Source organism: Lithobates pipiens, unplaced genomic scaffold (assembly GCF_037356315.1).
Source record: "Lithobates pipiens isolate NorthernLeopardFrog02 unplaced genomic scaffold, aLitPip1_a1.2 Scaffold_8, whole genome shotgun sequence".
Lineage (NCBI taxonomy): Eukaryota > Metazoa > Chordata > Amphibia > Anura > Ranidae > Lithobates > Lithobates pipiens.
In genome coordinates, this window is record NW_027507903.1 from 430,306,478 (window position 1) to 430,332,431 (window position 25,954).

The 25,954-nt window shown below is 44.5% G+C and overlaps 1 protein-coding gene across 1 annotated transcript in view; it reads left to right on the forward strand.

Annotated features, from left to right (window-relative positions):
• LOC143964517 (leukotriene C4 synthase-like) overlaps positions 1–15,097 on the forward strand; it is a 67,708-nt gene extending 52,611 nt beyond the window's left edge. Inside the window, exon 5 of the mRNA XM_077474292.1 lies at positions 8,093–15,097. Within this exon, the coding sequence (XP_077330418.1) occupies positions 8,093–8,228 (136 nt within the window). The 3' untranslated portion in view covers positions 8,229–15,097. The remainder of the gene's footprint in view (positions 1–8,092) is intronic.
• Positions 15,098–25,954: the final 10,857 nt, after the last annotated feature.

Here is a 25,954-nt window from a genome sequence, read left to right on the forward strand (position 1 = left end):
TCAGTATATGTTCCCTTCCATGACCTTTGGTCCTTTGAAAAAAAAAAGAGGCGGTTTTGCGCTCTGCAGCATCCCCAGGGGAGCATGTCCCGGAAAAGAAAAGACGCCAGCAGGCCAGGCCACATGACAGATTTCTATCCTCCTCTGCTATCTCTTGGCCAAGATGGCAGCATTGGCTTGTCTCAGCCCCCACATGTCCACAGAGCTGGGAAGAACATGGGTCAGAGCAGCAAAGGGGCATTATTTGGACCCTCCCATCAGAGTAGCCCAGTATCCCAGGTATCCTCCAGCAATACCAGCCCGGCCAAGTTAAGGCAAAAGCTATCTCCTGTGAAAGCAGCTTCAGCAGAAGTGTGCCATAGACTTTTCCCTTGATGACACCAGAGAGCTGCAGGAATCCATCTTGGCTTTTCCCACTAACAATCAACCTGTGATGGATGCGACCCTAAAAGATATGTTAGTGTCCCTTGGGAGCACTAGTCATGCTGATATTTTTTCCCTGGCTCAGCAATTTAAATCTGAGGTCCAAGAAATCATAGACAGAGTGTCACATGTAGAAAACAAAATGGTTGAATTTGCGACAGATTTTATTGATATGGTAGATGCACAAAATGAGAGGGAGGACGACATATTGGATCAAATCCAAGTTGGCAGACCTTAAAGATTGCTCGCAAACAAATAATGTTTAATTGATTCTGGAGTGCCACAAATTTTAACAGCAAAAGCTGAAGCCTTGTTTTTCCAACATCCTCAGCTCAGTGCTACCAGACTCTCCTTCTGACGACCAAATTCACAGGCCTCCTAAGAATCTGCATCTGGGACACGCATAGTCCAGATACATTACTGTTACATGAAGAAAAAACGAATGTCCCTGGCCAGAAACAAAGATCACCTACCCGATTGTCTGCAGGGCCTCACGCTCTTTGCTGATCTGTCCCGTTACACTATGCAAAGGAGAAAGAACATAATGACCATTACAAAACCGCTGCAAAACCATCAGATTCCCTATAGATGGAACTACCCAGCTAAGCTTCTCATCAAACACGAGGGAGTCACAGTCACCACAGTGGAAGAAGGCCTGGCCATATTGATAAAATGGTGAATTCTGGATGACGCCCCTATGCCAGATCCAGATGCTTCTCCACAATTATCTCAGATGTCTGACTGGCAAGATGGGGAAGTGGGATGAAACCTAGCCACCTCTCTCATAATTTGTTACTCATCATTTTGCTCCGGTGACCTCCAAAGCGCTACCCTGTTTTGTTAAACCTCAACTTCTTTTTCTGAACCCCCAAAGATAGCGAATTTTTATCTGCCCAGATTCCACCATCTTGTTTGTCCCCAGAGAGCTTTCTTTTTTTTTTTATTGCTCCTTTTCTTTTGTGTTTTTCTTGGAAACAGTTGTACTTTAGCCAATGATATTTACCATCTAATTCCGCTGAATTTCCAGTGTATGAAGGCAGCAGTGTCTTCATACGCTGGAAATTTAGTCTTTGCTAATATTCTCATTAGACTCTGAGAACTTCCATCAAGATATCATTTTTGCTCGCCTTTATGGTCGATTTGTACACTCCTACTGATCCTGTTCCACCATGCTGATTAAGATTGTTTCATTTAATGTGAAAGTCCTCAACCGCATGCAAAACAGAGTTCAAGAGACCTACCTTTTGTCAAGCCTGCCCGCACTAAATCATTGAAATTTTCCTCACATTTTCTACTCTAATGCAACTTCCAAAAAAAAGAGGAGGATAGCTATAAAAGGATAGCTATTAAAGATAATGTGGCCTTCAATTCGCTACATCAGTATAATATGCAAACTTAACAACAAAGTTTATGCATTGATCAATGTCCACTCCCCTAATGAGAAACCTCTTTTAAACCTTTTTAAAAAAAGCTTGGAAAAAGCCAAAATGGTCCAACAAGGCAACGTGATCCTGTGTGGCAACTTCAGTGCCATTCCAAACCGGCTCCTTGGCATATCAGACTCTACATGTAACCACTCTCACAGACCACTTCTCCAGGGTTTTATTTCTTCATCCAATCTATTAAAGGTGTGTAAACCTGCCTTGGAAAAGGACTACTCCTTTTTTTTTTCCCTCCAACTTACTCTCCTATCAACCTTTTCCTAGTAGACAATTTTCTGCTACAGAGCATCAGTAAATCCAAAATACATGACAGTACATGGCACCTGTTTCTATTACAATTACTGGAGGTCTGGTGGAAACTAGGGCCAACAGATGGTGCAATGCTGTTTACTGGATGCCTCGGCCAGAAAATTACAATTCCATACTTATCCATGTTAAGGAGTTCTTTGCACTTAACGAAAAGTCAGTATCAGATCCGTTTAACTTGTGGAACTCACACAAAACTTTGTGTGTTTGCGTCAGGACTGCCTGAACGATTATATTGAGACATTTTTACCAGTCAAATTTTTTTAAACACAAATCGATCAAGATAAATACAGACTAAATATGTAAGTAAATGAATTAATTTATTCATTAGACATGTATTCACAATACATATATAGCGATACCCTCACTTAAGAGGGCCGCAAGTTTGGTTTTGGGCCCTGAGCACAGCTCCGCCAACCCCCCTGGCAATCTGCTCTACCCACTCTGGCACAGTTAGTATCTAGCAATACACATTAAATCGCTTATACTCTAAATATGTGTGTGTGCGTGGGTGGATAACTCAAGCTCATAGACAATCTTTGAAAGTATATAACTGACTTTACTTGTTGTTTTTATAAAAGGAATAACATGAATCGAACATTTGGTTTGCAACACATAAGCAGGTCCCTGCAGTAACCAGTAATAAAGATAAACAGAGTAATCAGCATAATAAAGTATTGCTATGCAACTCTAGCGCTGCCCTTTTTCAGCTACTTCCCCGCATGGGTAAACTAACACCCAGCACTATCTACCTATGCAGTCAGGCCTGACTGATCTAGATGGAAGTCCAGTGAAACAATATTCACTAGCAATCTTTCGGTGGTGCACTTGAAGAACAACTTTGTAATCCAAACGAATAATAAAGATAAAGTATCTGTCTTTAAACAGCTCTCACCACCCGGACAAGTCCAAGTCCGTTTCCTCCGCCGATTCGTCTAGGAACAGGAATCCACCGACCTCCGAGTCTTCAATCCTTCTGGTGTACTGCAGCAAGGATGAGAAAATGTCTCTCAGGTGCAGCTAGGCTGCCAGAGGGCTCTTTGGAAAAGAGCACAAGGCCCAGGCTTCAGGCCTTGTGCCTCCAGCAGTTCAGCACAGACCTCCTCTTGCTAGGAGAGGGGGGGGGGTGTCCAAAAAGAGCGAACCAGGCCTCTCCCTCTCCTTATATGCCCTCCCCCATGAGTCTCTGGGGCATAACTCCAAACATCCTGGGAACCAGCGGGGTTCTGGGAACAGTAGTTTTATAGTCCTTAAAGAGACCCCGCTACACATAGTTATATTTGTGGATGGACATAGACAACAATCTTACATAATCACAAAATTATACAACACCCGCTAATGGATTTTGCTACGTTATTTTAAATAAAACAAAATAATTCACTTCTCCCCATGGATAGAATAACCATATAAACAGTGAGGGAAAAAAAGTATTTGATCCCCTGCTGATTTTGCATGTTTGCCCACTGACAAAGAAATGATCAGTCTATAATTTTAATGGTAGATTTATTTTAACAGTGAGAGAGAATACAACAAAAATATCCAGAAAAACCCATTTCAAAAAAGTTATAAATAGATTTACATTTTAATGAGTGAAATAAGTATTTGATCCCCTATCAATCAGCAAGATTTCTGGCTGCCAGGTGTCTTCTATACAGGTAACGAGCTCAGATTAGGAGCACTCTTTTAAAGGGCAATCAATCCGATTCCAATATCTCCACCATGGCCAAGACCAAAAAACTGTCCAAGGATGACAGGGACAAGATTGTAGAACTACACAAGACTGGAATGTGCTACAAGACCATCACCAAGCAGCTTGGTGAGATGGTGACAAAAGTTGGTGCGATTATTTGCAAATGGAAGAAACACAAAATATCTATCAATTTCCCTCGACATTGGGCTTCATGCAAGATCTCACCTCATGGAGTTTCAATGATCGTGAAAACGGTGAGGAACCAGCCCAGAACTACAAGTGAGAATCTTGTCAATAATCTCAAGGCAGCTAGGACTATAGTCACCAAGAAAACAATTGGTAACACACCACAAAGGACTGAAATCCTGCAGCGCCCGCAAGGTCCCCCTGCTCAAGAAAGCACATGTACAGGCCTGTCTGAAGTTTGCTAATGAACATCTGAATGATTCACAGGACAACTGGGTGAAAGTGTTGTGGTCAGATGAGACCAAAATCTAGCTCTTTGGCATCAACTCTCCGTGTAATGCTGCTTTTGACCCCAAGAACACCATCCCCACCATCAAACATGGATGTGGAAAAAGTATGCTTTGGGGGTGTTTTTCTCCTACGGGGACAGGACAACTTCACTACATCAAAGGAATGATGGACGGGGCCATGCACCTTTAAATCTTGGGTGAGAACTTCCTTCCTTCAGCCAGGGCATTGAAATTACATTGTGGATGGGTTTCCCAGCATGACAATGACCCAAAATCTTTAAAAAGTTTAAAGTCAGAAGTCCGTCCCTTAAAGAGACCATGATCTTAATACCTCTTGAAACCCTACACATTCTAATGTCAGATTTATCCCTCAAACACTGGGAGCATAGAAACATCCATACCACTAATGACCTTCTAGAGAATGGGAAATGTATATCTTTTACAACTCTGCAGCAACAGTTCTCTAGTCCTCCCATGGACTAGTTACTCTATGTTCGATTGGCTTCCCACCTTAAAACTGCATCCTCTACCCTATCTGAAACTACCCATCTCGATTTGGTCCTTCTGGAACCTATCCTTCAAGTCATCTAGAGATATTTCACTGTTCTACCATGAACTCAACTCCAAGATGGTCTTTACCAAAAACCCCCCTTAAATGGGAATGCATACTTAAAGTCTCTCAGAGACACAAAGACAAAAAGCCATCCTATACAATTACTCCTGTTCCAAGTGCGTTACTGGGAGACGGCTCAAATATACATCTTAGATGGTATCGAACATTGTATTCTATTGCTAAATTTTCAAAATGGGCAACAACCTTTGCTGGAGGGGCATTGGACAGGTGGGGTCCCTATCCCATATGCTATGGTCTTGCATTGGTATCCGGAGCTATTGGAATTCAGTTTTTAGACTCCTCTCTGAGGTAATTAGGTGCTTCTCTAAAGCTAATGTGGAACAGGCAATCCTTAATATAAATATGCACAAAATTCTAGCTATAGCAAAATTCTAGTTATACCTATAGCTGTGAACATACTGGCAGTTGCACGCCTTATGCTTGCCAAAAAAATGGAAATCTTCCCTGAACCCAAATCTTTCTGAAATCAAATGTCACCTTCATATAGTTCTAGGTTACGAGCAATTATTGGCACTTAGAGATGGTACTCAGCATAAATTTCAGCAGCATGCGGTCCTTGCACTGCGAACCTTCGTTCGCCTTTTAATTAATAACGGTCTTGGGGATGTGGAAGAGGTTCTGGTTAGTTGACCAAAGAGTGCGACCTAGGGCATAGTGCTTTGTTTTGTCACAGAGGTATTGCGGGGCTTTCCTTGTGTACATTTATGACTGAGGCAGAGGGTCTTGAATGTAACTCGATCCTTTGCGGCTAGCCAATGGAGGGTCCTCAGGGAGGGGGGTGATTGATTCCCATGTTTTTTTTTTTTTTCCATTTACCAGTCTAGCTGCTGTGTTCTGGATGGTTTGTAGATGTGAAATTTGGCATTTTGGAAGTCCTAGGTAGAGGGAATTTGCATAGTTGAGTCGGGAATTGATGATTGTTCCAACTACTGTTGCTGTATCGCCTTCCGGGATGAAGGGGATGAGTCTACACAGTAGGCAAAGAAGGTAGTGAGATCCGCTGGCTACTGATCCTATTTGTGCATCCATTGTCATGTTTCAGTCAAAGATGACTTTGAGGCTTTTGGCTTTAGTGCTAAGGGCGATGGGTTGTCTGAGGATGGTGAGTGGTGTGGACATTGTGCCTGGGTTTTTGTTTCGGTTTGCATGGAGGAAGAGGAGTTTTGTTTTGGATCCGTTGAGTTTAAGGGAGCTCTCCGTCATCCAGTCATCAATCAGAGACAGTTTTCCAGTGCCTGGTATTGATCTTTTTTGTTGGTGATGGGTAGGTAGAGTTGGATGACAGCCGTGTAGGAGTGATAAAGTAGATCCTCGTTGCTGATGATTTTGAGGAGTGGGCGGAGATAGAGGTTAAAGAGCACGGGCGACAGGGGTAATCCTTGAGGGACTCCACATGTAATTTTGGTGGTTATGCCCTTGATTCTGATCTCTTTCATATATCTATTTATGTAAAAATTGGTGTAGATCTGCTCTAGGGCGAAAAATATATGCAGCTGGTGTGCGCTGTGTCCTGATACAAAACACTTTTTACATAACAATAGTGCTACATTCTAGTGCTTAAATAGTACATGCAATTGTACTTCAATAGTCCATAAAGGGAAAAAAGTGAAATGCGGTAAGTGATCAAAGTCCAAAAAAGCCCAAAAACATCAGTTTCAGTGATTTCACAGCCGTGATGGAAATAAGTCTCCAAGAAAGCCAAGTGACACCCTTCACTCTCATGCTGACCCACTTATAAGAGTGGTAAACATGCACTCTTTTTACAAAGCCAATTCAGCATCTCCAGCAAGCAGAAGGGTCCCTTTCAGAATGGCGACCAAAACAGCTCCAGCAACCAGGCAGCAGCAATAAAAGTTTTCAAACCCATTCCAGAGCTGCACCGAACCGAACCGAACCGAATATAAAATAAAAGCACCCCCCCCTTTCCTGACATGCCGGGCTGCATGCTCAGATAAGGATCTGGTATGGATTTTGAGGGGGACCCCACGCCTTCAGAGCACAAATTGCATGCCACAAGTCAGATCAGTTAGGATGATGATCTCTACTTCCATTCAAATCCATGGGCTGAAATCGTGCCCAAGTCGGACCAAAGTAGTGCATTTTCGAAGCAGAACCAGTTAAGACGGCTCTCATAGCGAACCATTGATTTTGATATGTCATGTGACTTTTGCTCTGGAGATTGGAGCACAAGTCAGATCAGTGTGAACCATGCCTAATAAATAAATACTTGATTAAAATTGGCTAAACAAAAAATGCTATGAAATAAAAGGACACATTTAAGACCATAACCAAAAGCAAATAAATTAGGGTTGTGAAAAAACAAAAAAAACTTAATTGAACAAGCTGAAGTTAGAAGCTGATTGGTTACTAATGCACCGCTGCACCAGTTTTGGTAAATCTCCCCCAGATCTCAGATGTATCAATGAGAAGGGGGTGGGGAGTTCAGAGGGCACAGCTGACCCATAAGTATACTTACATGAGGATAGGCCAGAAAAGGAAAATTATGGTAAGTAGTTTTTTTCTCATAGAAATCTGGCATGCTGTGTTGCTGGCCAGTGATGTCAGGATCATATCATGCCTATGGCCACCTCTAGCAACATTGTGAACAACAGCAACATATTAAACTAATATTAAAGGCTTAAGTTTTAAAATAACAAAGAGCAGCCCTGATCCTCCCCTTCTGGGGTCCCCCGCCGAAACTCCTGGCTCCTCCCTCTGCTGCATGCCCCATAGCAAGCCACTTGCTATGAGGACAATTGTATGTGCTTGCTCCCGAGCCCTGCTCTGTGCATCCATAAAACACAATGGGGCTTTGTCTCGCCCCTCCACTCCCCCATCACTGGCTCTGATTGACAGCACCAGGAAACAATGACTCCTGCTGCTTTATCTGAGCCAATAAGGAGTAAGACAGCCTCAGCTCTCCTGCACATCGCTGGCTCAGGCTCAGGTATGTATTTAGGGAGAGCTGCATGCAGAAGGTTTTTTACCTTACTGCAAAAAATGCAATAAGGTTAAAAAAAAAAAAAAACCTTTTGCCTTTACAACTACTTTAAGTATTTATAACACGCACTTTTTTAATTATCTAGTATACAGTATTCAACTATGCTTCTTCTCCCTGCAGGTTGAGGCCAATGTACATCAGTGCAACTTTCATTTGGATTCTTACTGGATTGTCTCTCCTCGGTCTAATTGAGTTTTTCTTAAAAACAAACTTTGGTGTTAGCATCAAAGAAAATGTTGTTTGGTTGACTTCATAAACCTACCTATTTTTTTTATATACATTCATCCACTTTTATCAGTCATTCCTAAATTTCCTTTTCTTTGAGTTGAAAAGCTGTAAAAGAAATTGTTGATGCTGCAATTGCTGTGAATGAAAATTTAGTTGCTTATTAATTTTTTGTAGTCGATGTTGCTTTGTATGCACCTGGAGAGCTCCTCTGTGTTTAAAATCACAGCAGGAAACTGCGACTTTATTGAACACAGTGGGGATTGCACACCCTTGTATTCTAGAGAGTCTCTGATAGATGTTAAGGAATGCAATATTATATTATTTCCTTTACATTAAACAGATGAGTAGTGGCATATACATAGCACATGCATCTGAAGGTCCATTTAATACCCCCCGTAATGTTCACCACAAAAGCAAATCATTTACTTCAATTATTTGATTACCATGCATATTCATATACCCAAATGCCCAGATTCCAAAAATAAGTTCAAGGGACGTTACTTACCTTCAGTGTAATGTGTCCTTTCTAGTTCATTTGAAATTTTCCTCCTCCGATGCCCCCCTCCCTCCCCCACTGCTGTAATCTTCCGGTGCAGTAGGGATTAATAGAACTGAGATGTCACAGGCTTTTATCAAGAGTGCTTAACTATGCCTGCACTTTCTACCCAGATCCTCAATTCACAAAAGCCATACTACAGCTTCTGTGCATGAAACAGGATCAATGATGAATGGAGGCTGGGTGGATGATTGAAAAGTTCACCTCTCTATTCATAGATCACACATCAGAAGTTGGGGGGGGGGGGGATATTGGAAGACGAAAGATTTCTACTGAAGTAGAACACAGAAGTACATGGGACACATTGCACTGAAGGTAAATAATGTCCTTTTTGCTTATTTAGTTTTTTCTAGGTAACCATAGGCTTTAAAACAGTTGCAGTCTATGGCACATGCAGTGGTAAAACACCTGAGGGGGTATTTTTTCTTTGCTGCTGTCTGTTACCAATGACATGATTGCTCTTCATTTCCTGTACCAGAGGCATAGCAGTAGGTGAGAGGAAATCTCTCTCTACCCAGTTGGCAAACTGAAGCCAGAATATGGTCTTTGATTAGAGCACTCTTTCCTTGCTTAAGAGTTATGAAATAGGCAGCCTGAATTAGCCTGAGTTAGCTTAGTTAGTTAGAAGGGATGAGCCATACACCCCCTGGTTCAGTTCGCAGCAGAACATTCAAACGGACCGAAAGTTCACACAGACTTTCAAACCCTGTTAAAGTCTATGGGACTCGAACGTGAGAAAGAAAAAGTGTGAATTTTAAAGGCTAATATGCAAGTTATTATCTTTAATAGGGTTGGGGACCCGGGTCCTGCCCCAGGGTACATGTATCAATGCAAAAAAAGTTTTTAAAAGGGCATTTTTTCAGTAGCAGTGATTTTAACGATGCTTAAAGTGAAGAAATAACAGTGAAATATTCCTTTAAATATCATGCCTGGGGGGTGTCTATAGTATGCCTGTAAATTGGCTCGTGTTTCCAGTGTTTAGAACAGTCCATTCTTGGGTATTGGTTGACTGCAGCAAGAACTGTGATACCGTGTCACTGGCGATCAACTCAGTATCCTTCGATAAACGAATGGGCCTTAGAAATGGATAATATAGAGAGGATGGAGATATTTATAGCACAAGAATTAGATTCGTACGAAAGGTGCCACCTGGTTTGGAACCCATGGAGGCAGTATAGGAAATTGGTAAAAAGCTGAAGGTAGAAAGAGGAAAGTAATGGTAGGAAAGACTATGCTGGAGGAGAGAAAAGGGGAAAGGATAGAGGGGAGAGAGGGAAGGGAGAGGAAAGGGGGGGTGGGGGCCCCCTTTTTTTTCTTTTTTCTTTCTCTTTTTTTCTTTTCTGTGTTAAAGTATTTAAGATATGTATTCACTATGTATGTAAGTAATGTATATGTTTGAAATTGTTTAAGTATGTGTAATGCTTTACAATAACTTTAAAGAAAAAAAAGTAATTTAAAACTGCTTGCGGCTTTAATGTCATGTCTGGTCCTGGCAATATGGATGAAAATCATTGAGAAACCCTCTCCCCCCAGCCCATTACCAGCCCCTTTGGGTCTTGTATGGATATTAAGGGGAACCCCGCACCCAAATAATAAAAGGAAAAGCGTGGGGCCCCCAGGCCCTATATACTCTGAACAGCAGTATACAGGCGGTGCAACAAGACAGGGACTGTAGGTTTGTTCTTAAGTAGAATCGGTTTGTAATTTTGAACTGGTACATTTTTTACATGTAGCTCCAGCCAAAAAATCTATTTTTAAGCTTTTTGGAAAACATAGGGAAGGATTATCACCCCTGTAACATTTGTTTTTCTGTCTGCGCACCTGTTCAGAAGATTTCACCTCACTTTCTGTCCCGATGACAATTGGATTTAGAAAATGTTGGGTTTTTAGTGAAACAAGGAACTCTTACAGAAGAGAATTTCCCTTCCTAGGGGTAGATTTCCTCTGACTTCCTGTTGTCTCCTTTCGTTTGCAAGTAGGAGTCGTTTGTAAGTTGGATGTTTGAAAGTAAGGGCCTGCCCTATATACTCTGCAGAGGAAGAGGATAGTCACTCAGCATCAGCATAGGCAGTCTTGAAGGGATCTCACATTATTAAAACAATCATTCGATTACATCAGCATCAGGTGCTTGGTAGCTGGTGATCCATGACTGAATCATTTTTATGAAGGTCAGCCGATCGACCAATCCGGTGGACAGGCGTACCCTGTGATCGATTACAAAGTCTCCAGCAGCACTGAATGTGCGTTCCCAAAAGAACGCTGGATGCAGGACAGGCCAGTAGCTCAATTGCATACTGTGCAAGCTCTGGCCAGTGATCCATCCTCAAGACCCAGTAACCCAGAGTATTTTCGGTGAAAAAGGTGTCCAACTCTGATCCTGCCCCTAGGTATTCCTGCACCATGTGAATCAGACGCTGGCGATGGATGCAGGAACTGATCATACCTTGGGGCTGCGGACTAAAAAATTGTCTAAACGCATTGGTCAGACTGCCACCTTCTCCACCACTCCTCCTGTGACTGACCGAAGCCTCAGCAACACGTTGTCCAGGAGGACCAGAAAATTGTAACCCCCCAGGCTCTGGAAACGCGTTGCAAAAAACCTTTATGCAAGGTCTCCCGAAGATGTTTCATCCTCTGCTCCCTCTGGGACAGCAAGATAAGGTCCACAACCTTATCCTTGTAACGTGGATCAAGGAGTGTTGCCAGCCAGTAATGATCCCTCTCCTTGATACCAGGAATACGAGGATCCTTCCGCAGGCTTTGCAGGATCAAGGAGGCCCTGCAGCGTAGGTTTGCTGAGGCATTCCGTCCGGAGATCTCTGGTTCACTAAGGACAACATGATCTGCAGCCACCTCCTCCCAGCCACGTACACGTCCATGGATTTCTTCGCACTGTAAATGATCCCTTGAAGACTGCTGCTGATGCTGAGTGTCAGGCTCCACCTCCATGCTGACACAATCCTCCTCTTCCTGTATGTTCAATGGGCATGCAGGAACACTGTCTGGATAGAGGGGGCCTTGAGAGGTAAGGAAGTCCTCCTCTTCCTGCCTCTGTTCTGCCTCAAGTGCCCTGTCCATTATTCCACACAGTGTGTGCTCCAACAGGTGGACAAGAGGGACAGTGTCACTGATACATGCACTGTCACTGTTCACCATCCTCATGGCCTCCTCAAATGGTGACGGGACAGTGCATGCATTCCTGATCATGGCCCACTGGCGTGGGGAAAAAAACAACAACTCCCCTGACCCTCTCCTGGTGCCATAGTTGCACAGGTACTCATTGATGGCCCTCTGCTGCATGTGCAGCCGCTGCAGCATGGCCAACGTTGAGTTCCACCTGGTGGGCATGTCACAGATTAGGCGGTTCTTGGGCAGGTTAAATTTCTTTTGGAGGTCAGCCAGCCGAGCATTGGCATCATATGACCAACGGAAATGCACACAGACTTTCCTGGCCTGCCTCAGGATATCCTGTAAGCCTGGGTACCTGCCTAAGAACCGCTGCTCCAAAAAAGTTAAGGACGTGAGCCAAACAGGGCACATGGGTCAGTTGTCCCTGTCGGAGGGTGGAGAGGAGGTTGGTGCCATTGTCGCAAACCACCATTCCTGGCTTAAGCTGGCATGGCGTCAACCACCTCTGACCCTGCCCCTGCAGAGCTGACAGTATCTTTGCCCCAGTGTGGCTCCTGTCCCCCAAGCACACCAGCTCAAGCACCACATGGCATCTTTTTGCCTGCGTGCTTGCATAGCCCCTTGAATGCCTATTGAGCACCGCTGGTTCAGAGGACAAATCAGCACAGGAAGAGGCCATGGAGGAAGAAGAAGAGGAGAAGGTGGAGGAGAGAGGTGTGGCAGAATCACCACTAGTAGAATTTTGGAGGTGTGGTGGCGGAACAAACCTCAACACTACTGTACCCTGTCCTGCATTCTTCCCAGCTGGCAGCAGAGTCACCTAGTGTGCGGCGAAAGATAGGTAACATCCCTGTCCATGCCTGCGGGACCATGAGTCAGCGGTAATATGCTCCTTACTGCATCAGCGGTAATATGCACCTTACTGCTGACCACCCTGTCAAGCGAGGCATGGACATTGCCTTCCACATGCAGGTAGAGAGCAGGAATCGCCTTCCTTGAATAAAAGTGGCGTTTGGGAACCTGCCACTGAGGTACCGCACATTCCACAAACTCACAGAAGGGATGAGAGTCTACCAACTGAAAAGACAGCAGTAGAAGTGCTAGCAATTTAGCCGAGCTAGCATTCAACCGCTGGGCATGTGGATGGTTGGGAGTGAACTTCTTTCGCCAGTGGAGCAACTAGGGTAGGGAAATCTGCCTGCTAGAATCGGATGTTAGTGTACCGATAGCAGATTGCTCGCAAGTACTTGGCAGTGGCACACCTAATTCTACACCTTTTATTCCTCTCAGTGTAGGTTTCTGAGAGGACTGAAGGTATAGTGGGGGTTGGAGATCCCAGCTGATGAGGAGGAGAAAGGAGAGGTCCGCCTTGTTCTTTGGTGTGGATCTTTTAGGTAGTGTTGCCAATGGGCTGCATGAGAGCTCGATGTATGTCTGATTAAGCTTGTGGTGCCCAAGAGCTTGCTGTCTAGTCCACGCTTGATACACTTCAGACATATGTTGCAAATTGCAATGGTGCAATCTGCTGCACACGTCTCAAAAAAGGCCTACACTGAAGAACTGCAGTGTGATGTAGTTGGTTGGTTGCACTTCAACTGGCCCCTGGAGGGCATCCTGCCTCGTTGGAGATGTGCCTCCTCCTCCGCCTCCTCTCTCCTATCAGGCACCCACATAGCGTCAGTGAGCTCATCATCCACTCCCTCCTCATCACTGGAGCAAACCTGGCAGTATGCTGCAGCAGGGGGAACATGACTGCCAGTTTGTTGTCCTTCTTGGGCAACCCCTCTCTCTGGGCTCACGTTACTGCCTTCCTCAAGCTGGGTACCATCATCGGAGCCTTCAAAACAATGTGCATCCTCCTGCAGCATGTACCAGACACTGTGGTCGAACAGTTCGGGGGACTCCTCTGGTGGGGCTAGGGAAGGAGTAAATGATGATGACCTTGAGCCCAAGGAATAGGCCACTTTGGCACCTCCATTGGCAGCCAAGGTAGCCTGGGTGACAGAAGATGCGAATGGCTTGGTCATCCGCTCTACCAACTCTTCGGCATATTGTGCCTCAACACGGCCAGCTGCCGAGAAAAAGGACAAGCATGCCCACTGCCACATGCTGATGAGGATGCACCGTGTCCATGACCAGCACTGTTGCCTCTAGACACAGAGCCTGCTTGCCCACTTTTATTGACCTGTGACTTTCTGCCTCTCCTTGTTGGCCTTCCAGACATACTGTCTTTGATGTATTGGAATAGGTACACAAGGAATGGCCTGCAGTGAGATGTAGCTGCACAAAGCTGGGATGTGTGTGTATATATATATATATATATATATATTACACACTGATTATATTGCAGCTAGCTGTATCGCCTGCCTGCCTGCCTGTAGTATTATTAGGAAGAAAACAAAAGGAATTGTCTGCACTGAGCTTTATCTGCACATTGTGCCCAGTATACAGTACACTAATATACTGCAGGTAGCTGAATCAACTAGCTGCCTGTTTTATTATTAGGAAGAGAACACCAGCAATTGTCTGCAGTTAGCTTTAGTTGCACACTGTGCACAGGATACAGTACACTGACTGAAAATGCTGCAGCTGCCTGCGTGAGGTATTATTAGGAAGAGAACAACAGCAATTGTCTGCAGTTAACTTTGGTTGCACACTGTGCACAGGGTACAGTACACTGACTGAAAATACTGCAGCTGCCTGCCTATAAGTATATTAGGAAGAGAATAACAGGAACGGATTTAGCTAAACTGAATACAGTGTACATATATATATATATATATATATATATATATATATATATATATACATACATACAATACCTGGGATGCATTTATATACTAAATACACTGACTGCAGCTAACTGACTCGCCTGCCTGCTCTATCTAACTCAAATGAAATGACACTGTCTCTCTCTCTCTCTCTCTCTCTCTCTCTCTAAGCATGCCGGAGCACACTACACAAGACCGACTTCCAGGTGGCCTTATATAGTGTGGGGCATGTACTAAATCCCCTGAGGCATAATTGGCCCAAGGCACCCTTGGGGCAATTATGGATTAACCACTTTCAGACCGGACCATTTTGCTGGTAAATGACCAGAGGTCTTTTTACACTTTGGCACTGCGCTGCTTTAACTGGTAATTGCGCGGTCATGCAATGTTGTACCCAAACAAAATTTGCGTCCTTTTCTTCCCACAAATAGAGCTTTCTTTTGATGGTATTTGATTGCCTCTGCGATTTTTATTTTTTGCGATATAAACGTAAAAAGACCGCAAATTTTGAAAAAAAATGATATTTTCTACTTTTTGTTATTAGAAAAATCCAATAAACTCAATTTTAGTCATACATTTAGGCCAAAATGTATTCAGCCACATGTCTTTGGTAAAAAAAAAGTCAATAATTGTATATTTATTGGTTTGCGCAAAAGTTGTCACATCTACAAACTAAGGTACGTTTTCTGGAATTTACGCAGCTTTTAGTTTACGACTGCCTATCTCATTTCTTGAGGTGCTAAAATGACAGGGCAGTACAAAACCCCCCCAAATGACCCCATTTTGGAAAGTAGACCCCCTAAGGAAATTGATAAGAGGCATGTTGAGCCCATTGAATATTTTATTTTTTTGCCTCAAGCGATTGAATAATGACAAAAAAAAAATTTTTTTTTTTTTTTTACACAAAGTTGTCACTAAATGATATATTGCTCACACATGCTATGGGCGTATGTGAAATGACACCCCAAAATAAATTCTGCTGCTTCTCCTGAGTACGGGGATACCACATATGTGGGACTTTTTGGGAGCCTAGCCGCGTACAGGGCCCCGAAAACCAAGCACCGCCTTCAGGCTTTCTAAGGGCGTAAATTTTTGATTTCACGCCTCACTACCTATTACAGTTTTGAAGGCCATAAAATGCCAAGATGGCACAAAACCCCCACAAATGACCCCATTTTAGAAAGTAGACACCCCAAGCTATTTGCTGAGAGGCATGTTGAGTCCATGGAATATTTTATATTTTGCCACAAGTTGCGGGAAAATTACAAACTTTTTTTTTTTTTTTTTTTTTTTCACAAAGTTGTCACTAAATGATATATTGCTCATGCATGCCATGGGCATATGTGAAATGACACCCCAAAATAAATTCTGCTGCTTCTCCTGAGTACGGGGATACCACATATGTGGGACTTTTTGGGAGCCTAGCCGCGTACGGGGCCCCGAAAACCAAGCACCGCCTTCAGGCTTTCTAAGGGCGTAATTTTTTGAGTTCACTTCTCACTACCTATTACAGTTTTGAAGGCCATAAAATGCCAAGATGGCACAAAACCCCCACAAATGACCCCATTTTAGAAAGTAGACACCCCAAGCTATTTGCTGAGAGGCATGTTGAGTCCATGGAATATTTTATATTTTGCCACAAGTTGCGGGAAAATTACAAACTTTTTTTTTTTTTCACAAAGTTGTCACTAAATGATATATTGCTCACGCATGCCATGGGCATATGTGAAATGACACCCCAAAATAAATTCTGCTGCTTCTCCTGAGTACGGGGATACCACATATGTGGGACTTTTTGGGAGCCTAGCCGCGTACGGGGCCCCAAAAACCAAGCACCGCCTTCAGGCTTTCTAAGGGCGTTACAGTTTTGAAGGCCATAAAATGCCAAGATGGCACAAACCCCCCCCCCCAAATGACCCCATTTTAGAAAGTAGACACCCCTAAATTTAGGGGTACACTAGTGAGACTAGGTAATAAATGGCGGGTGCCCTGAAACTATAAAAAAATAACTAACCAACCAGCGTCACCTGTAACAGTTATATGGTGATCACTGGTGAAAGGGTTAACTAGGGGGCAATCAGGGGGCTTTATGCGGTAGTATATGGGGGTCCCTGGCGCTATAAAAAGCTGCGGCGAACCTAAATACCTACCTGCCTAACTAGCGTCACCTGTGACACTAATACAGCGATCAGAAAAACGATCGCTTATTAGGCTGGGTTCACACTGGAGCGATGCGGGAACGCCACGAATGCGCGGCGGGTTCCCGCATCGCATGCCTCCCGGCGGCAGTTCACACTGCCCTATGCGAACTGCTGGGAGTGTCAGTGAAATGTTAATGACACCCCCAGATCAGTTCGCATATCGCAGTGCGATCTGCAAACTTGGATCGCATGGTGTGAACACCCATGCGATCCGATTCTGCTGCGGACCAAAAAAAGGGTCCCGTGCGAGTTTGCGGCGGGTGCGGCGGGTGCGACACGAATTCAGCCATACTATCTGTATAGCTGAACTCGAATCGCACAGAGATCGGATGTGATTTGCACTGCAGTGCGGTGCGAATCACATCCGTTCTCATAAACCGCTGCAATGTGAACCCAGCCTTAGTGACACTGGCGACGGGGGGTGATCACGGGGTTAAACCTTTATTGGGGGGGTTAGGGGGGTACCTTAGAACTAAAGGGGGCTAACCCTAACTGCCCTAACAGTTATTAGTCACAAATGACACCTGCCGGGTGATCAGGGGGTTAAACCTTTATTAGGTAATAAATGGCGGGTGCCCTGAAACTATAAAAAAATAACTAACCAACCAGCGTCACCTGTAACAGTTATATGGTGATCACTGGTGAAAGGGTTAACTAGGGGGCAATCAGGGGGCTTTATGCGGTAGTATATGGGGGTCCCTAGCGCTATAAAAAGCTGCGGCGAACCTAAATACCTACCTGCCTAACTAGCGTCACCTGTGACACTAATACGGCGATCAGAAAAATGATCGCTTATTAGGCTGGGTTCACACTGGAGCGATGCGGAAACGCCGCGAATCCGCGGCGGGTTCCCGCATCGCATGCCTCCAGGCGGCAGTTCACACTGCCCTATGCGAACTGCTGGGAGTGTCAGTGAAATGTTACTGACACCCCCAGATCAGTTCGCATATCGCAGTGCGATCTGCAAACTCGGATCGCATGGTGTGAACACCCATGCGATCCGATTCTGCTGCGGGCCAAAAAAAGGGTCCCGTGCGAATTTGCGGCGGGTGCGGCGGGTGTGGCGGGTGCGGCGGGTGCGGCGAATGGCTGAACTCGAATCGCACAGAGATCGGATGTGATTTGCACTGCAGTGCGGTGCGAATCACATTCGTTCTCATAAACCGCTGCAATGTGAACCCAGCCTTAGTGACACTGGCGACGGGGGGTGATCACGGGGTTAAACCTTTATTGGGGGGGTTAGGGGGGTACATTAGAACTAAAGGGGGCTAACCCTAACTGCCCTAACAGTTATTACAGTCACAAATGACACCAATGCAAAAAAAAAAAAAAAAAAAAAAAAAATGACATTGGTGTCACTGTGACTGGGGGGGCAGGGGTAATTGGGGGGGTGATCGGGGGGTAAAGGGGGGGTGTGAGTGTGCCTGGCATGTTCTACTGTGTGTGGGATGTGTTGGTGCAACTCACTGATCCGCTCTCCTCCGTGTCGGAACGAAAAATACCGACACGGAGGAGAGAATACATCACTTCCTCTCCTGTGTTTACATTACAGGAGAGGAAGTGATGTCACCGAGGATTTCCATTCGTCGGGAGCGATCGCGAGGGGGTGGCCATGAATGAATGGCCGTCCCCTCGTCCGGGATCGCTCCCGAACGAAAACCGACCGCCGCAGGCACCGGGCGGGGGCCCGATCGGGCCCCCGACCCGCGGGAGGCAAATCACGTACATGTACGTGCTTATGCCTGCCCGTGCCATTCTGCCGACGTACATCGGCGTGAGGCGGTCGGCAAGTGGTTAAAAGACTAATCTTTTAATCCTGTACATGCAAGAAACTTGAGTATAAATTCCCAAGTTAAAAAGTGCCTGGTCTAAAGTTCTCTGAGCCGCATCCAATTCACAGAACATTTTAAAATACATTCATTTGAATGCATCTGGTTCACATATGTGCATTGCATTCTCACTGCACATTGCACAAAAAAAGTGTGTGTTTTCTGGACATTGGAGTGTGAATTACAAGCCCATTATCTTTTATGGGAATGCATCTGATTTGCAGATGCATTCCGTTCTTAACATGAATTCTCTCCTTCTCCTCACTACACCTCCCCCTCTCCTTGCTCACTCATCCGCAGCTAGAGGAACCTCTGAACAACAGTTTTTTTTTTTTTTGCAGATTTTTATCTTCACAGTGAAACCGGAGCTTCAATTCGCAATGCACACGTGTGAACCCGGGCTAAAGCAGTGGTCATCAACCATGTCCTCAGGGCCCACTAACAGGCCAGGTTTGCAAGATAACTGAAATATATCACAGGTGATATCATTTGCTGCTTCATGATTGCAATATTCTAGTCTGCATCTCCCCAAGGTAATACATAAAACCTGACCTATTAGTGGGCCCTGAGAACAGGGTTGATGACCACTGCTCTAAAGGGGTGCGTTATGATACATGGCATATCCAAAAGAACAGGGCTTGTAACATCCAGGGGATTAAGAGGGATAATAAGAGAGCCACTATGAAGGGGTTAATTGTACAGTGAAGTTGACAGGAAGAGGTCTATTATGCCATTGCAATGAGTAACCAGGACTGGTGAAAATGCTATAGCAGCCAGCCATCGGAATATTAGTACCAGGCACAGGTGACAGTGTCCCCTAGTAGTGAAGGGGGTGGTGGCTCCCTAACATTTGGTGCCCCACGCACATCCAAGACTGATATTGCAGCGCGTAGAACCTATGGCGCTAGCTGGAGGTACTAGGAGAAAGAAAGAGAACTGGATCCAAAAAGAGTAAATGTTGCTCTACATTGACATTGGGAGTGAGGTGACAAGCTATGGCTGAGCTGGTGGAGCAGTACACAGGCTTCATGATGTCCCCTCAAAATTCTGTATTTGGGAAGGAAGTTGTATAGTGTCAGGGCAAGAATTCTTCACAGTAAAGTGCTTTGTATAATAAATGCATCTGTGCAAGGCGAATGGCTCACTTCCATGTCTGGGGTGCTGCCTTCATACTGATGCTCGTATGACCGTGGCCCCACCTTGTTCCCAGGCATTGGCGAGTGCATTCATGAAGGGTTCCCGCTTAGGGCCAAGTAAGCCCCACCCACAACCTTATCCCAAAAGCTTAAAGGAGGTCTTTGGTCACAAGACTGATGAAACCAACGTGCTAGGTGGGTTAAACACGTTGGTGTAGCATCCCATGCACTCCTATCTATCCAACCGTGCCCTGGCAATGTACCATCTTATCGCCCATGTTCATTCATGACCAACGGATAGTGACACAGTGGAAACCGGAAACTAGAAGTTAGACTGGGAGTGAGCGGCCGACTGGTCGTGGAGGATATGCACTAGTCTGCAGAAAGAAAACGCAAGTGACTCGCGGTAACAACATCAGTGGTAAATAGCTACGAGTGGACACAGGAAGAAGGATTCCTCTTAATACGGAAGAAGACCTGACAGCCATATGTCATTACTGCCCCCAGAGTGGGGACAAGTTTATATTATGCCTTGTGCATTTGAATTATAAACTCCCCTGCAGACTGATGTGCTATCAGTGTTGACGCAAATACAGTCTGTGTCACAAACCAAGCTGAATAGCCTGGAGCTGCTACAGTATCTGTTCAGTGATTATATCCGGGCTGTTCTACCTCTGTCTGCGCCCTCCTTCCCTGCGGTTTATAATTGATACTGAATCCCCTTCTTGGTTTCAGTTTAGACTTTGCTATCCATTAGTGGTACTGTGTAGATAGTGGTGCCGTATAACCGCTGAAAGCTTTTGAAATCTAGAATGTACATGCATCACTCATTGCTCCTTGTGACTATTGGTTTGCCATAGACTTCCCTTTTTTGCATGCATGTTGATAACACAGGGCTCATAGTTGGGCTGGATGTCATGAAGGTAGGCACATAGAATTTAGTTGCAAGTGTCCCATGGGTTTCCCAGGACCTCTTTAGATCCGTATTCCAAGTCATCCACATAAACCTGTTTACTGTCTAGCATGAATGTTTATGGCGTAGTTGGCATTCCAGGAGTGCGTTTTTAGATGGACAACATTGTATTTTTGTATATTGATGTGTGCATTTTTCAATAAAGCTTATTAAAGGAGCACTCCGCAGTCTGTCCCCACTTCTTTTCATTGAGGTATGGACCCCTTTTTGAGGATATCTTTCCTCTTCCTTTCCTTTTTATACTATGGTCACAAGAGCTTAAGGTCTTTCGAACCCTACACACAAAAAAAAAGGTGGTTCAGCACATGTGCAGTAGACTGCACCATGGTTATTTGCCTCAAGCATAGCAAAAGCATTGGTCATTTGGGTACCATGTACATGAAAAGACACCTGATCTTTCACCATGCAGCTCATTGTGAACAGCATCAGAAAGCTACATGTCAGTAAAAGAGCCCCATTCCTTCCCCAGCTCCTCCCATTTAATCTATGCCCTCACCATGCCTTCTCCGGATCCTCCAGCGATAGGAAAGATGGCATAGCAAGGGGGGGCTAGAGGTCTACCCTATGGCTCCTTCAGCAGGGCAACAGGCCTACACAGGGCAGCCTAGAGTAAGCAAATGCATAGGCAGGAGTCTTGCTAAAATTCTGCTAACCACACCAACAACTGTAGCAATGAAGAGGTAGATTTTGTTGCCCAAGCCGCTAGAGCAAAAAAGAAAATACACCCCATTGTCTGGGGGTCAGCTTGGAGAGATTGCTGGCTTTATAACTGCTCAATTCCAGCTGATGCATTCTGCCCAAAGAATTTTTGCAATGTGCTGTATCGCAGTGGCAGGTTCCCAGCTGCCATTTTTTCGCCCTTAAGGCCATTGCCGCCCTACACCATCATTTGTAAAGAAATGTTTCCATGTCGCTGTACTACGTGGTCAGCAGCAAGGTCCACATCATAAACACGTGGCCCAGCAATTCAGGCTGAGACACTATGGGGATGAATTACTAAAGGCAAAAAGACTGTGCAATTCACAAAGTGCAGTGGCACTCTGAAAATACAGTTGCTCCAAGGCTTAGTAAATAGGGTAAACTTCCACTTTGCAAAGAATATCCAATTGCATGCAAGGAAAATTTTAATAACAGAAGTTTTGCACATGATTAGACGATGGAAGTCAGCAGAGCTTCTACTCATTTACTAAGCTCTAGAGCAACTGCACTTCTAGAGTGCAACTGCACTTTGCAAAGTGCACAGTCTATTTGTCTTTAGTAAATCTACCCGTGTGTCATTGAGCCCCCACTAGGTGACTCTGCTGGCACCTGGGAAGGATGCAGAATAGGGCTGGAGCTCGGTCTGCCACCATGCATCCATACAGTTAGTGGTGTTGGTGCCAAAGCTGTCAGTAGCACCTTCTCCCCCTTCACTTTAAAGTCGAGGGCCACCCCAAAATAAACAAATTGCATTAATATTCTTAAAAAAAAAATAAAAATAAAATAAAGGTTTTAACTTACGTGAAAACCCTGTTGCTAGGCAGTCTTCCTAATCTGCCTAATCTGCCTCTTCCTGTTCCACGGCATTTCCTCCTCTTCGGGGAGTGGCCCCATTGCCTTCTGGGACATGTGTGTGTCATTTGTGAATGACAAAGCGCCACGAGACTCACGAATATGCAGTAAGAAACGGGCAGTAAAGCCGTAAGGCTCCACTGCCTTTTCCCTTAGTTAAGATGGAGGCACCAGCAGCCGATCGAATGGATGTATCGGCCTCGGGGGGCCGACATCGTGGGCTCGCTGGACAGGTAAATGTTCTTATTAAAAGTCAACAACTACAGTGTTTGTAGCTGCTTACTTTAAAAAACAAAAAATTGTGTCCGGAACACCCCTTTAAACACTCAAGAGGCTATGCAATGACTCAGGATAAAAGATACAGTGCTGAAGCCAGTTTTCCTAGGGGACATGGGCCATACTGGGGCAAAGATTCTTTCAGCTCTGCAGAGACAGGCTCAGACGTGATTAACCCCATGGCAACTTGAGCCAGGAATTTTGGTCTGTGACAATCGTACCAACCTGCTTTCAACCCTCTGGCTGGAAAAATTTACACATATCCTCAATTGGGTTGTGCAGCGGTTCCCTACTTGGTTACAAAATCTTTCTGAGATATGCCAAGAAAGTTATTTTAGTGGGTCCTATCCAGCCAGTGTTAGGCTGGATGAAACTCTGTGGGAACTCCACCTACCCATAAAGCCCTTGATATGTGACATGCCCACCAGATGGAACTGTGAACTTTGGCCATGTTCAGTGACCCAGAAGACTCCTCTGCCTCCACTAATTTGTACCTGTGTAACCCATATCTATAGGCTACTGTCTCATTGACAAGGTGTATTTGAGCCTCCCATTGGTGAAAGGAGGAGTAATAGCAATGGCTTTAAAAAATGTATTTGTCCTCAGGGCCTAAAGCGGTCTGCTGTGAGCACCTATCAGTAACATCTGCATTACATGGTGGCTAATAATCTGGGGTGTAGAGTAGATGTACAGAGTCTCTGAATAGATGAACCCTGGGTCATGAGAATGGACCACTGGCCAGGGGTTGCCAAATATGCAATTAAGCTGCTGAGCTGCACTGCAGCAAGGGTGTTCTGTGAATATGCATTTAGGGCTAGGGAAGGCTTTGAGAGAAGAAAAGTGCGTTTGTTCACCAATACCATAGACCAGCTGACATTTAAAAAAATGAATCAATCCGGAATCTGCAGCAACTACCAAGCCCCTAATGTAGATGCTGCTGATTAAATTCATGGGTATTCCTGCCACCCTCCCAGATTTTTTTGTTGCAGCCCACATTTCTCCTTTAAAAAAAATCTCACATGCTGCCATCATTGCCATGTCCGGTCTCTGTTAGCACCTCCAGCCAATATGAGCACATCCTTCTACCTGCCACTGTTAACATCTCATGTCTGTTAGGTAGGCCAGCTACCATTACCTTAAAACGTGATTCAATAGATGTTTTTTTGCAAGAGCATTCAGCACAAAATGTTCTGCAGCTGTTTAGCTGTTAGAAAGAAAGTTCTGTGCAGAAAATCAGTATGGTTTCTAGATTACGTGTCAGCTTAGCTGTAGGTTATCCTTATGGATTTATACCACCAAGGTTTCTAACACCAGGAGGTTTAAACATAGAATTTGATTTGAACCCTTGATCCAATCCCCCCTTCTTTGGATTTAATTTTATACTTTTAGTTTCTCCCTTCCTTATCTTCTTGTTTATTGCACTCACCTATTTTTATATTTTATGGACTGACCTTTTATTTCCTATTTTTGTCTTTTATTTCATTAATTATTTATAATAAAAAGTGTTTGTAAGCTGGACACAAGGCAACTGGAAGTTTTTAACTTGAATTTTTAATTATTGTACATATTTGTTTTTATCCATAATTAACAGTGGTACACCCCTAAGCCTGTACTTCCCCCATATAACCCCTCCCATTACTGGGAGTCCTCAGTTTTGTAGCCAAGCAATACAAGCGTATAAGAAGAAGGGAGGGACCTCTGTGTCCCCTGATGTACATCAAAGAAAAGGATTTTACAGGTAAGCGGTTTTAAAAATCCTATTTTCTTTTCTTACATCAGGGGACACAGAGCCATAGTAATTACTATGAGGGATGTCCCATAGCAATGGCAACTGAAGGGGGGGAGACAGAACAAAAAACAGGAAGCCAGAGGACTCATACTGCAGCCTGCAGTATATGCTGTGCCAAAGGCAATATCCTCATGACCTTTAATATCGATTTGATAAAATCTGATAAACGTATGAACTGAAGACCAAGTCGTGGCCTTACAGATCTGAGCCATAGAGGCCTGATGATGCACCACCCAAGAGGCACTAATCGCCCTGGATGAGTGTGCTCTTAATATGAGAAGGAAGAATGTTCTTCTTTAAGCTGAAGCTTAAATAATCACTTGACAAATCCATTTGGAAAATAGTGGATCTTGACACTGCTTGTCCTCATCTTGGACCCTCTGCCAGTACAAACAGACCTGTGTTTTGCGAACCTGAGCAGTCGCCTTTAAATAGACTGTGATCGCTCTTACTACTTCAAGAGAATGTAGTGCTTTCTCTTCCCTAGATTATGGCTCTGGGGAAAAAGAAGGAAGAATAATATCTTGGTTTAAATGAAAACCTGTTACCACTTTTGGTAAAAATTCAGGATGAGGACATAAAACCACCTCATCCTTATACCTGATGAAATATGGCTCTTACAAGACAGAGCCGCTAGTTCCAATACTCATCTAGCAGAAGAAATGGCAACCAGAAAAGATTATCTTTCTTGTCAAAGAATCAAGGAACTTTCCGAAAAATATTCAAACGGCTGATTCAGCAAAGCTGATAAGACCAATTTTAAATCCCAAGGATTTAGCGGTGCCTTGATAGGGGGAATAAACCGTGTTATCCCCTGAATAAGTTATGCACCAAGAGTGGGAAGCAAAAGGCCATAGGAAAAAAGTCCGGGATCTGGTTCTTGATAGAAGTCAAGGCCAGCTTCATTTCAGATCCCATATGCAGGACATCAGGAATCCTGCCAATGACATACTTCCTGGGGTGCCAACCCCTGGATCCACATCAAGAAACATATGCCTTCCAGACTCTATAGTAAGTGATTCTGGAAGCCGGCTTCCTGGCGTTAATCAAAGTAGACACTACCAAAGGAGATCACCCACAATCTTTTATAGAGTGGGATTCAACAGTCAGACCTGTTAAATCTTTCGTCCGTAAGGTAGGATGAAAAAGCGGACCTTGTGCAAGAAGGTCTGGCTATAATGGCAGAGACCGAAGGACTCCTAATGCCATCTTTATGATCTCAGTAAATCTTCTGGGACCCGCTAGGGCCACCTGAATCCTGTGGGGACAGTCCCATAGTCTGACCGCCAAGATTCTAGGGCCAGACATACTGCCTGAAACTTCCAAAAAAAAAGTTGATAGACAAGGTCCTTTAACCTGGACCATCTCCCCTGGACAGAATCTTCTTCCAGGGCTGATCCCCAGTCTAGAAGGCTGGCATCTGTTGTTAACACCTTCCAGGATAAAGATTTTCACTCTTGCTGGATAACAACCACCAATTTAGGCTCTGACCTATGTGAGGAGCCAAGCGTACTGGAAGCAAACAAGGCCTAAATCTTCTTTA